Raw genomic sequence first — 14,302 nt, forward strand, 5'->3', positions numbered from 1 at the left:
TTCTACAGCTTCCAAGGGAACTGTACCTATGTGCTGATGGAGGAGATGTTGCCGCGTCACCACTTCAAGATCTACATCGACAATGTCAACTGTGATCCCACCGAAGACGTGTCTTGTCCTCGATCCATCATCGTGTCCTACCGCTCAACAGTTATAACACTGAAGAATCACAACCTCATTGGAGCTGCTCAGTTGGAGGTAACTTAAGTGGTTATAAACTGGCTCAGAAATCAATATAAGCAATTCAGGCCATATACATGTTGAATGGCTGGATTTGGGGCCTAAAGGACTGAAAAATTATTTATGTGAAAATGAAAGACAATTCTCTTCCATTATTTCATTCTCTGAACTGAATTGTGCATTAGTTCTCAACATCCGTAGCTTTCATTGATACAACATAAGAATTTGATGTTCTCCATCAACTTAATTCAACCTGTAATGTCATGATATTAGTAAGTATTGCGGCCACCTTCCCTTTTCTTTAAGAGATCCTGAAGATTGATCTCTCTCTCTTCCATCCCTTTTTCCTATCCTTTTCTATCCCCCCCTTTCGTCCACCTCTCTTTCATCCCTCTCTCCCTGCCATCTGTCTTTCAGGCTCTTATTGATGGAGTTTCCCTGAGACTACCCTTCACGCGGCACGGTGTGAAGGTGATGAGCTCTGGTATCAACATGGTCTTGGAGATAGCACACCTCCAGGTGGTAGTTACCTTTGGAGTCACTGGCTTCAGCGTCAACCTTCCTTGGCAACACTTTGGCAACAATACACAGGGTCATTGTGGTAAGGACTTAGTTTCATTCATTTGTTGTCCTCAAACTATGTATCTTGGGTATTTAAACATAAGAGCTGAGAAATGATTGTGAATCACTGAACTTAAACAGAGAGTGGTCACTTGGTATTCTGAGCATGGTGTGAGAAAGCCTAATGGAGAAGTCTTTGAATTGATGGAAATCATTTATCCAAGGTTGGAGGTGAACAACTAGCCTGGTCCCAGATCTGTTTGGGTTCTTTTTAACAAAACCCTATGGGTTGTTGTCAGATATCGAACCATAGGGTTTGGCAAGACAGCACAAACTGATGAGGGACCAGGCTAGAAAACAATGGTTTGGACTTTCCTGTCTGATGTCTGTGTCTGATATTTTTACTGTATGTGCTGTACTAATAGTGAGAGAGCTCCAACAAAGATGTCCAATGTATGTATTACTTTTAATAGCTGCAAATGGCAAAATAAACGACTTGAACCTGAACTGTATGCATCTCTTCCAGGAACATGTAGCAACAACCAGGCTGATGACTGCATGTTGCCTGGAGGTCAGCTGGTGGAGAACTGTGCTGTGATGGCAGACTACTGGCCAGCCAAGGACCTCTACCAACCTGAATGCCATGTGCCACCTGGAATCCCCACCAACTCTCCTCTCCCTGAACCCACACAGAAGCCATGCAAGCCAGACTCCTCTGTCTGTGATCTCCTGAAGGACAGGTAAACCTCCCTAAAGGCACTGTGATCTCCTGAAGGACAGGTCCACCTCCCTAAAGGCACTGTGATCTCCTGAAGGACAGGTCCACCTTTGTAAAGGCACTGTGAACTCCTGAAGGGCAGGTCAACCTCCCTAAAGGCACTGTGATCTCCTGAAGGACAGGTAAACCTCCCTAAAGGCACTGTGATCTCCTGAAGGACAGGTCCACCTCCCTAAAGGCACTGTGATCTCCTGAAGGACAGGTTAACCTCCCTAAAGGCACTGTGATCTCCTGAAGGACAGGTCCACCTTCGTAAAGGCACTGTACAAGTTCTCTAATAAAATGTCATGCTTAGGGTGATTTAAATGACACAAATGCTGTGTGGGAAAATTGCCAGCTACTCCGTTGAACAGTCTGCCAGGAGTGGCCAGCTACTCCATTGAACAGTCTGCCAGGAGTGGCCAGCTACTCCATTGAACAGTTTGTGCTGAGTGGCCAGCTACTCCATTTAACAGTCTGTCAGGAGTGGCCAGCTGCTCCATTAAACAGTCTGTCAGGAGTGGCCAGCTACTCCGTTGAACAGTCTGTGCAGAGTGGCCAGCTACTCCATTGAACAGTCTGTCAGGAGTGGCCAGCTACTCCATTGAAAAGTCTTTCAGGAGTGGCCAGCTACTCCATTAAACATTCTGTTAGGAGTGGCCAGCTATTCCATTGAAAAGTCTTTCAGGAGTGGCCAGCTACTCCATTGAACAGTCTGTCAGGAGTTTGAGTAAAGTTATAAAACCTGTTGTAACTATCAACAATCTAACCTATCACAGACTAAATTCTCACATGCAATGACGTAGCTCTATACCCCTAACCTATACACAAAGGTGTGTTTTGTTTCTGACAGAAACCAATATGAATCTTACAGTGTATTTGGAAGGTCTGTTTCTCATATTCTTTCATCTCTGGTTTTCAATCCACAGCATTTTTGCAGCCTGTCATCCATTTGTCTCACCTGACAACTTCTACAAGGGCTGTGTCTATGACAGCTGCCATGTGTCCAACCCAGCGGTGGAGTGCACCAGTCTGCAGACATACGCTGCTGCCTGTGCCCAGTTCGGAGTATGCATCTACTGGAGAAACCACACCGAGCTCTGTGGTAGGCTTACTGTACTCGTTGAAAACATCCAGACTCACCAGGTTAAATAAGACTCACCTAATAAGGATAGATAAATAAGTCCACCATTGAAGAGATATGAAGTACTCTGTAGAAGACCAGGAACAAGAAACTGTATAGATGAGACCAGGAACAATACTATACTAACACAACTTAGTGTGTGTTGTAGATCAGACCAGGAACAATACTATACTTACACAACTTAGTGTGTGTTGTAGATCAGACCAGGAACAATACTATACTTACACAACTTAGTATGGGTTGTAGATCAGACCAGGAACAATACTATACTAACACAACTTAGTATGGGTTGTAGATCAGACCAGGAACAATACTATACTAACACAACTTAGTGTGTGTTGTAGATCAGACCAGGAACAATACTATACTAACACAACTTAGTGTGTGTTGTAGATCAGACCAGGAACAATACTATACTAACACAACTTAGTGTGTGTTGTAGATGAACACACAATAGAGGAGGGGGGTTTCTATTTGTAAATATTAGATTAGTGCATTTTTGTATTTGAAGTGATAAATGATGGAGATAGTGGACATCCTTGTCTGGTTCCCCTTTGTAATGTGTAATATAGTATCGGGCTTCAGTCCTACAATCAACTGATTGTAAATAATGACTGTAGTCAGAACATTATTCCATTGTGATAACACTTTTTACATCAGCAGTTGTCTCAAAGTGCTTGTACAGAAACCCAGCCTAAAACCCCAAACAGCAAGCAACACAGATGTAGAAGCACGGTGGCAAGGAAAAACTCTTTAGAAAGGCAGGAACCTAGGAAGAAGTCTAGAGAGGAACCAGGCTCTGAGGGGTGGCCAGTCCTCTTCTGGCTGTGCTTGGCGGAGATTGTAAGAGTATATGGCCATTAAGGCCAGACCGTTCAGCAGCAGGTTTGGTAGAGAGAGAGAGAGAGAGAGAGAGAGAGAGAGAAAAAGAGAAAGTGAGAGAAAGAGAGAGAGAGGGAGAGAGAGAGAGAGAGAGAGAGAGAGAGAGAGAGAGAGAGAGAGAGAGAGAGAGAGAGTGTCGAAACAGCACATCCGGTGATCAGAACAGGGTTCCATAGATGCAGTCACAACAGCAGAAATTGGATCAGCATTACGACCAGGTTGACTGGGGACCGGCACAGCCAGGAGTCGTCAGGCCAGATAGTCCTGAGGCATGGTCCTTGGGCTCAGGTCCTCTGTGAAGGGAGAGAGAGAAAGAGAGAGAAGAATTAGGGGTAGCATACTTAAGATCACACATGACACCAGAGATGACAGGAGAATTATACCAGATAGGACAGTCTGAACCTAGCCCCCCGGCACATAGACTATTGCAGTATATATACTGGAGACTGAGACAGGGGGTTCGGGTGTCACTATAGACTGAGTTGTATCGTTCTTCAACAGCCAGCGACTGTCCAGCTGACAAAGTCTACAAGCCCTGCGGTCCTGCAGAACAGCCAACCTGTGATGACAAGTAGGTTTCTATTTAGAGATTGGCTAGTGCAAAAACATCCTTGCTTTCATGTTTTATGTTAACTGAGGTAGACAACGTTATGACTGTCAAATAAGACAAAGAGAAAATACCTACCTACAGTTAAATATAGAGTTGCTGTACATAGGAAACAGGGGTTGTCACTGTAATGTTGTGTTCTACAGTCCAGACGAGTCTAGGATGAACTTCACCACAGAAGGCTGCTTCTGTCCTGATGGGATGAAACTCTTCAACAAGGACTCAGGGATCTGTGTTGATAAGTGTGGTGAGTTTTCCCAGTTACTGCCATTGGTCCATTTCATGTTGACGACAAGAGAGAAGATGGTTAGGACTTAACCTTTCCAAGGATGTTTCAGGTCTATGAATGTTCTACTAAATGGTGGTGTTTGTGTTTTTGAAGGATGCATTGACCCCGAAGGAGTTCCACGAGAGGTAAGTTAGGCCTTTTGGTTTTGATTAATCATTATTTTATTTGACTAATTAATATAGACTGTTATCTAGTCCACTGGCTCTGTCATGGATGATGCCAGAGGTTTATATGAGGACCTACTTACAGCGTCCACACAGTATTATCCACATTGTCTGAATGCCAAATGGCCCCCTTATGCCCTATATTTAGCCCCCTATGTCCTATTTAGTGCACTACATTTGACCAAACCCATTGATAGAACCACACTCCCTTCTTGTTGTATCTCATCACAGTTCAACGAGAGGTTTGAGTACAAGTGCCAGGACTGCGTTTGTTTGGAATCCACCAAGACTGTGAACTGTAAACCCAAGGTCTGCTCCAAACCACCAGTAGAGTTATGCACTGGACCAGGCTTTGTATATGTCAACCAAACCGATCCATCCGATCCATGCTGCTCCAACCTCGCCTGCCGTAAGGATCTCACAACACTTTTTTACCTTACATATTATACTCAGATCTATTTCAACAGTATTGTGCCGACCTGAACCGTACTGTGCTGGCTTGGATATGTTCTTTTCACATGGTCCTTTCCAGCACGGGTCCAGGATCTATGGTTGATGTGTAACCAGGCCAGTGCCGTACAGCTGGGCTCAGCTCAGTCGTGTTGAAAACACACACATAGTGAAGACATGAATCAGCTCATATTATTATGTCCATACTCTGCTATTGTTTCCCCTCCTAGGTTGTGACAGCAGCACTTGCCCACCTACCAACATGAACTGTCCTATTGGGTTCGTGCCAGTGGTTTCAGTCCCTGAGGGGAAATGCTGTCCAGAGCACACATGTGGTAATGTCTCTTTACCTAGATCTATACTATCTAGACTATCTACACTATCTACATGTGGTATGGTCTCTTTACCTAGATCTATACTATCTAGACTATCTACATGTGGTATGGTCTCTTTACCTAGATCTATACTATCTAGACTATCTACATGTGGTATGGTCTCTTTACCTAGATCTATACTATCTAGACCATCTACATGTGGAATGGTCTCTTTACCTAGATCTATACTATCTAGACTATCTACACTATCTACATGTGGTATGGTCTCTTTACCTAGATCTATACTATCTAGACTATCTACATGTGGTATGGTCTCTTTACCTAGATCTATACTATCTAGACTATCTACATGTGGTATGGTCTCTTTACCTAGATCTATACTATCTAGACTATCTACATGTGGTATGGTCTCTTTACCTAGATCTATACTATCTAGACTATCTACATGTGGTATGGTCTCTTTACCTAGATCTATACTATCTAGACTATCTACACTATCTACATATGGTATGGTCTCTTTACCTAGATCTATACTATCGAGACTATCTACATGTTGTATGGTCTCTTTACCTAGATCTATACTATCTAGACTATCTACACTATCTGCATGTGGTATGGTCTCTTTACCTAGATCTATACTATCGAGACTATCTACATGTTGTATGGTCTCTTTACCTAGATCTATACTATCTAGACTATCTACACTATCTACATATGGTATGGTCTCTTTACCTAGATCTATACTATCGAGACTATCTACATGTGGTATGGTCTCTTTACCTAGATCTACACTATCTAGACTATCTACATGTGGTATGGTCTCTTTACCTAGATCTACACTATCTAGACTATCTACATGTGGTATGGTCTCTTTAACTATATCTATACTATCTAGTATTCCTGTGTTTGTATTGCTGAGACAATACCAGTTATTTTAGACAGTCCCATGGATTGGTTGTCTGTGTCTCTCTCTCAATTGGTTGTCTGTGTCTCTCTCTCAATTGGTTGTCTGTGTCTCTCTCTCAATTGGTTGTCTGTGTCTCTCTCTCAATTGGTTGTTTGTGTCTCTCTCTCAATTGGTTGTTTGTGTCTCTTGTCTCTTTCAGAGCCTAAAAGAGTTTGTCTTCACAAAGGCGTTGAATACCTGGTAATGACAAACTATTCTGCTCTCTCATCTGAAATGTTCATTACATAAATAAACACTCTTGGTATATAATTGTTTTAATATATTGCAGTATGTGTACAGTAAGTCTCATACGCTATATGGGTTCATGTCAAATATTGTCGGAGAGAGTGGGTATCCTGGTTCCCCTGTGTTAGAGACAGTGGGTATGCTGGTTCCCCTGTGTTAGAGAAAGTGGGTATCCTGGTTCCCCTGTGTTAGAGACAGTGGGTATCCTGGTTCCCCTGTGTTAGAGACAGTGGGTATCCTGGTTCCCCTGTGTTAGAGACAGTGGGTATCCTGGTTCCCCTGTGTTAGAGACAGTGGGTATCCTGGTTCCCCTGTGTTAGAGACAGTGGGTATCCTGGTTCCCCTGTGTTAGAGACAGTGGGTATCCTGGTTCCCCTGTGTTAGAGACAGTGGGTATCCTGGTTCCCCTGTGTTAGAGACAGTGGGTATCCTGGTTCCCCTGTGTTAGAGACAGTGGGTATCCTGGTTCCCCTGTGTTAGAGACAGTGGGTATCCTGGTTCCCCTGTGTTAGAGACAGTGGGTATCCTGGTTCCCCTGTGTTAGAGACAGTGGGTATCCTGGTTCCCCTGTGTTAGAGTCAGTGGATATCCTGGTTCCCCTGAAGTAATGTGTAAAGAGTTACTTGTTCTTCTAGCCCAATTCTAAAGTACCGGGATCAGAGTGCCAGGAGTGCACCTGCACCAACAAAGTGGACCCCAAGTCTGGTCATTACCAAATTGACTGTGGATTCATGCAATGTGACGAAGATTGTGAAAAGGTAACACCTGGTACAGCTGCCGTGTCTGCTTACATTTCAAATATTTACCAAAAGTTGAAATACCATTGAGTAGCTTAAATGTATTCAGTCAATGAGTTTTTATACTTTAAATCGGCTGGTTTCCTAGACCCAGATTAAGTAAGTTAGTAAACCTTGTCTGATTCAGAACTGCCGACAGATTAAGCCCAGTCCTTGCTTTTAAAAATAATTCTCAATTGGTGGTGAGGCATCGGGGCGGTGAGACATCTATTCTTGAGTTCTTCTATTCTGTAGAGTTCACTGGGAAGGCAATCGGTTGTATTCACACTTTAATGACGTGTATTATCATCATCATCATTATTTTTAGGTGTTGCAGCAAGTCACTCATGTGTTCCTCTTCTCCTGCAGGGATATGAGTACCAGGAGCCAAACTACTCCTCAGATGACTGCTGTGGTAAATGTGTTCAGACCCACTGTGTCCTCCAGATCAATGGGACCAAGCAGTTGTTGAAGGTAGGTACCGTTTCTGTCAGTTTAACTGTCACAGATTAACTAAGAAGTAGTAAGTAAGTCTCTGTTAAATGTCTATATTGATTGTGCGGCTGTGTGTGTGTGTGGAACAAGCTTCCCCATAATATGAGGACAGAGGAGTGTCTGCCCATCTCCCTAAAACCACTGACACCCTACCTCTTTAAAGAGCGTGTTAAATATGTCCCAGTCCGCCCCACCCCCTACGATTGGTGTATGTTGTTGTCTCACTTAGCGATCTGAAGACACATGCTCTAATGTAAAAACGTGTGTGTGTGTGTGTGTGTGTGTGTGTGTGTGTGTGTATGTGTGTGTGTGTGTGTGTCCAGCATGGAGATACATGGTCTGCTCCTGGTGACAAGTGCCAGCAGTACAGCTGTGTGAAAAACGGTGATAGTTATCTGACCCAGAGCTCCAACATCCATTGCCCACCCTTCCAGCAGGCCAACTGCCAGCCTGTGAGTACAGTACACAACATAACAAGAACAGAAAGGCCAGCATGTGAGTACAGTACACAACATAACAAGAACAGAAAGGCCAGCCTGTGAGTACAGGACACAACATAACAAGAACAGAAAGGCCAGCCTGTGAGTACAGTACTCAACATAACAAGAACAGAAAGAACAACCGTGCTTCTACACCTGCATTGCTTGCTGTTTGGGGTTTTAGGCTGGGTTTCTGTACAGCACTTTGAGATATCAGCTGATATACGAAGGGCTATATAAATAAATTTGATTTGATTTGATTTGAACCTGTGAGTACAGTACTCAACATAACGAGAACAGAAAGACCAGCCTGTGAGTACAGTACTCAACATAACAAGAACAGAAAGGCCAGCCTGTGAGTACAGTACACAACAAGAACAGAAAGGCCAGCCTGAGTACAGTACTCAACATAACAAGAACAGAAAGGCCAGCCTGTGAGTACAGTACTCAACATAACAAGAACAGAAAGGCCCGCCTGTGAATACTGTACAGTACTCAACATAACAAGAACAGAAAGAACCTGTGAGTACAGGACATAACATAACAAGAACAGAAAGGCCAGCCTGTGAGTACTGTACAGTACTCAACATAACAAGAACAGAAAGAACCTGTGAGTACAGGACATAACATAACAAGAACAGAAAGGCCAGTCTGTGAGTACAGGACACAACATAACAAGAACAGAAAGGCCTGCTGACTGCATATGCTCTCGATTACCAACCTTATTGACAATGTTTCGATCCACAATCATTTCCATCACAGTACAGTACACACAATATACCAGTTTTCATTTGACAGAAAAATTACTTCTCTTGTCCTAATATGAAATGTATTATGTAAAGAAAACGTTGAAACTTTTTTCTCCACAGGGTTCAATTCAGACCGCTGCAAACGGCTGCTGTAGAATTTGTAAGTATGAAAGTGAAATATTCAAAGCTGTTAACAATTTTATATCAGGATTGGAATGCGATCAGATTCATGCATCATAAAACCACTGATATTCCTAATTGATGATTGACAAGGAGAGCCACCTTGTAGTCAGTGAACTCAAACAGGTGCAGCTCTTTTTCATGGTCTTTCCAGACGGATAATGTATAACGGTGTGTCTCCCTCCAATACCAGGTGTGGAGAAGGACAAGGCCTGTAAGGTAGGATCCATGAAGAGTTTCATCAACCACAAGAGCTGCCAGTCTGTTGAGGAGGTGGAGATGCCGTACTGTGAGGGATCCTGCAACACCTTCACCAAGTGAGTGTGGAAACAATGCTAATATCACAACCCAGTGGAGCCTCATCACAGCCATAACACCATGGGGAGGGTTCCAGTATCCAGTTTAAAAAGCCTAGTGATGGACTGAAAATCATTTTAAATGAATCTCCATTGAACATGCTTCTTAGTCCAGGACTAGGTTTAATCTGTGTCTGGGACACACACACACACACCCTAAATGTAGTTGTGTTTTGTGAAACATGTCATTTGTTGAGGTGTCTTTGTCTCTTGGGGAGTAGATGATCTCTTAATCTCTGTGAACACCTCTCTTTCACTCCCGTCCTCCAGGTACTCTGCCATGGCTGCGTCTCTGGACCACTCCTGTGCCTGTTGCCAGGAGTCCCGGTCCAGTAACCGCACGGTGGACCTACGGTGTCTGAATGGAGATGTGGTGCCCTACACCTACCTACACGTGGAGGAGTGTAGCTGCAGACACAGCGACTGCAACAGAGCCATTAGGGTGCCTGCCCGCAGGACACGCAGCAACACACTGGTGTAAATGGGATCTGTACTAATACAGATGGGAGTGGTCCAGCACCAATCCACTCGCTGCTTACTAAGGAACACCCTGCTACCCTGCTTCACATGGCTGTTATTTATCTAATCGCTTTGATTTATATGTCAAATGTAGATTAAATCATATTTAAAATGTAGAAATGTATGCTTACTTATCTTATTAAAATGCAACCTTCAAATACTTATGTCCGTTGTTTGTTTTCTTGTAGAAGTGCATGCACCTTGTTTTAGAAAGCTTTGGTTTATTAAGCTGTGAAACCTCTGTAGCCTTCTTTACACTGGCAGTTTGAAGTGATTCCCCCCCTAAAGCATGTTGCATATCAGATTAGAATCTGTATATTTTCCAACAATTTGAAAAGACAAAAAGCACATGGAAGCAGATATTTCCAGCCACATTTCAAACCACCTTCAAAGGTAATGCGACTTGTGTCTGAACGGTCAAATCTTGCTCAATTTGACCTCAGGTGGTTGTTAGACTGTTATTTGGCATTTTGCTTGCTAGCTTATTTGATGACAGTTTAACAAGAACATTTGGTAGCTAACTAGCTTGTTAATTGTTTACAATCAAATGAGTGAATATGCTAGAAAGCTAAACAGCTACCTAGCTAGCTACTTGACTGCTGTGGCTAGCTAAACAGCTACCTAGCTAGCTAGTTGACTGCTGTGGCTAGCTAAACAGCTACCTAGCTAGCTTGTTGACTGCTGTGGCTAACTAAACAGCTACCTAGCTAGCTACTTGACTGCTGTGGCTAGCTAAACAGCTACCTAGCTAGCTTGTTGACTGCTGTGGCTAACTAAACAGCTACCTAGCTAGCTACTTGACTGCTGTGGCTAGCTAAACAGCTACCTAGCTAGCTAGTTAACTGCTTTGGCTAGCAAAAACCGACTTGTTTTGAAAGTTGGATAATCTTGTCCTACGAGACTTTAAAAGTGTTCTTCCACTATGATTCTGGACTTTCAAAACAACTAGGAAACATCCATGGCATTATTGTCACCTTAGCTTGCTACTTAACTTCTGAGTGATAGGAAGTATGAGCGCCACCACCAATCAGCTTGCACCACTACACACACATTACTAAGACAACTAGCGTAGCCATGTCAACAAATGACTGCTGTCTGAATACACACATTACTAAGACAACTAGCGTAGCCATGTCAACAAATGACTGCTGTCTGAATACACACATTACTAAGACAACTAGCGTAGCCATGTCAACAAATGACTGCTGTCTGAATACACACAGAAAGGTGATTTGGTCACTTGTAACTGTTTGGACAGTCAGTATTCCAAAACAGATTTGAAAAACAAAACTGATCTGAGCGTTAAGGCCTGCAGTGTAAACAAGGCTTTATCTCTTTGGTGGATGACAGTTAGAGAGTCATCCCTGACATTATAATACAGAAATATATATTTGTTGTGTCGTGTTTTATCATACAGTACTAAAGTAGTGCTATGTTTACATGAGGTTAGAATTCACCCTGCAAACAAAAATTTACATCACAATATGGTCACCTGAAGGACAGTGTCAAGGACAATTTTAGAACGTTCAGTCATGGTCCCCTGGATGTTTTTGTCTAGTTCCTGGTTTGTTTTTGGGGCGTACTGTGAGGGATCCTGCAACACCTTCACCATGTGAGTGTGGAAACAATGCTACTACGGACCTGATTGTTCCAAAGAAACACACCACCCCTAGTTACTGTTGACAAGCCCATCAAGTCTTTTGACAATGTAAGGGAATACCCCCTTGAAATGGACAAAAATGAATGGCATCTTATTGGCACCGTACGAAACATATACACGATGTGCAATACCACTCAAATGGACGCCGTTTCATTCAAAACGTATTGCAAATGTCATATGGCAAATGCCAAGTGTCACACAGCAAAAATCCAATAGATGGCGAGCGCGCTCCAAGGTAAATTTTCATATTGCAAGTCAAGATCCAAGAGTCAAATTTTGAACATTTGAAACATTTAAAAAAAATGTATCACCCCCTTAAAAAAGTGCTTTCTGGATCGTTTTTCGAAATTCTTTCTTTTTTTTTTGTCGTCAATTAGACATGTATAAGAACTGTATGAACATACTTTTGTCATATTTTGTCATATTATTTTTACTTGTCCATAAGGCATCTGTTTTGCGAAATTGACTGGCCCGATGAACTCGGGATGGCCGGGCAGTGATTCTGGTTCCTCTCCATCGCTCGTTGGTGTTGATTTCAGAATGTCACTTTGGTGATGGTACCTCATGGTCTATTACTGTTTAAACATATTGCAAATGGACAAAAGTCAGGCAGCAAGTCACCGTCCATCAGTTAATTAGATGTCATTCTGACACCAAACTGATACAAACTGACACCACACCCACTTTTTCAAACTCGTTTAGAAGCCAACTATCACATATTTCAGAGCAGGCCCTTAATTCACAGCGCCTTCTGTAAACCATAATAAAAACATAAAACACATAGTCACGTCCTAGCTGCGGGTCTAGTTCTGACAGTATGTGTAGGTCTAGCTGAGACGACCCCGAATCCCAAGTTTCGGCTCAATAGGTCATTTGGAGCCCGAGCAGCGACCTTAATTGGTGCTGAAAATGTAAAGTCTTCACGTTAAGAATTGACTGATTTACACAGGGTTGAATATGCAGTGATTTTCACTAACTGCAGGTTTGGTACATCAAAACACCTTTAGGGTGATTTTAACCACTTCCGGTTGCTGCAGGAAGCTTAGAATCAACACAGGTAGACCTCATAGTGTCCTGATGAATTGTCATCGAAGACAGGTTCATAAGGCATTCATAACCCACATAGGCTTCAGGTTGAATTTAGGGGTGCAGGCAATGTATTCCTATGGGGAGAGAAGTCATTGCAAACTGTTTGATGTAAACACAATTATTTTCACTGTTAAGGGTTAATGCCAGACGGTCAAGGTTAGGCTTGCACAGATCGGGAGGACCTCAGGAACATTCCCGAGGTCGAATTGTGCTTCTAACCCTAACGGTTCTCCCGCTGTCACCCAAAAGCACCTGAAATTTAAGGCCAGGCTTCATTTTGGGCCTACTTTTTTCACGTTCGCTGCACTCAGACCGAGCGAGCTACTCGTTGAACTCAGCACTGCCTAGAGATTATGGTAATGCCATTGCAGGCTCTGTGTGTCTTTAAGCCCCGCACTGTGTCACTCCATCCTTGCTGTGTGTGTGTGTGTGTGTGTGAGAGAGTTATTTCTTTGACATCTGTTGGGAGAAATGACTGATTTACAGTTCATGAGGGTTGCCTAATCACACATATGAAGTTTTGGAAAGATGTGACCTTTTTAACCCTTCAAAACAGCCCCTATGACTGCAATTTAAGGCACTTCCGGTTGACACAGGAAGCTGAAAGTGAACACTTATCCTCCTTGGGGTAGGCTCTTACAAAATTTTGAGTTTTAAGTCTTTACGTTAAGAACTGACTTATTTACAAAGGGTTGAATGAATGTTATTTCAAAAAATCCCAGAAAATCCCGTCATTTATTTAATCTGTAGCCTAATGCTTCGAACACACCGACAGCGAATTACACAGAATAGTATATGCAATATCGTATGGATATGTATGCAAAAAAAAATAATCGGTCAAGCCGTCTATGCATACAGTTTCACGCATACCTTCGATAAATCTAGCCTACGCACCACATCGAACATAATGCAACTGCATCTGCAACACAATGCTGCAAGGCAAACGCCTTCATTGGAAATTAATGTAATTCTGGTGTACCAAGATGTGATCAAAGCGTAATAAACTGCATGGTTTCGCGAGTTGTAGTGGGAGGACCACACACCATGTCATCGGAGTGACTCCAAGTTTACTTTGATGATAGTTATTAATATCAATATTTGAGCAAAAAGGCGTTTCCTCCCGATTTTCTCGCATAATTAATTTGACCGACACAACAAGTTCTCACCATGTCAAACCAACAAATTATCTGTTGGTATTTACAAAATGTTACCGAAATTCCTGTTTCCATCACAGCTGTCATGATTTTGGTACGCAGCATACTTGTAATGATTTTATTGAACCTTTAACCATCTGGATATCTGTACAAAAGTTTAACATTCACCTTCTGCTACCATTTCTGTCAAGCCGTCTATGCATACGCAGCGTTTGATTGGAAATTAATGTACTTCTGGTGACCCAAAACGCAAGAACACTTGTCGGTGTTTCAATTCTCTCATT

General features: G+C 42.7%; 1 protein-coding gene across 1 annotated transcript in view; it reads left to right on the forward strand.

Moving 5' to 3' along the window:
* LOC112237056 (mucin-2-like) overlaps positions 1-10,275 on the forward strand; it is a 34,941-nt gene extending 24,666 nt beyond the window's left edge. Inside the window, exons 31-46 of the mRNA XM_042327631.1 lie at positions 1-198; positions 598-781; positions 1,268-1,481; positions 2,428-2,603; positions 4,026-4,095; positions 4,278-4,378; positions 4,514-4,545; positions 4,816-4,993; positions 5,265-5,369; positions 6,476-6,516; positions 7,197-7,319; positions 7,707-7,811; positions 8,156-8,284; positions 9,181-9,220; positions 9,434-9,557; positions 9,867-10,275. The exon at positions 1-198 is cut by the window's left edge and continues 50 nt beyond it. Of these exons, the coding sequence (XP_042183565.1) occupies positions 1-198; positions 598-781; positions 1,268-1,481; positions 2,428-2,603; positions 4,026-4,095; positions 4,278-4,378; positions 4,514-4,545; positions 4,816-4,993; positions 5,265-5,369; positions 6,476-6,516; positions 7,197-7,319; positions 7,707-7,811; positions 8,156-8,284; positions 9,181-9,220; positions 9,434-9,557; positions 9,867-10,077 (2,031 nt within the window). The 3' untranslated portion in view covers positions 10,078-10,275. The remainder of the gene's footprint in view (positions 199-597; positions 782-1,267; positions 1,482-2,427; positions 2,604-4,025; positions 4,096-4,277; positions 4,379-4,513; positions 4,546-4,815; positions 4,994-5,264; positions 5,370-6,475; positions 6,517-7,196; positions 7,320-7,706; positions 7,812-8,155; positions 8,285-9,180; positions 9,221-9,433; positions 9,558-9,866) is intronic.
* Positions 10,276-14,302: the final 4,027 nt, after the last annotated feature.

Source organism: Oncorhynchus tshawytscha, linkage group LG01, assembly GCF_018296145.1.
Source record: "Oncorhynchus tshawytscha isolate Ot180627B linkage group LG01, Otsh_v2.0, whole genome shotgun sequence".
Lineage (NCBI taxonomy): Eukaryota > Metazoa > Chordata > Actinopteri > Salmoniformes > Salmonidae > Oncorhynchus > Oncorhynchus tshawytscha.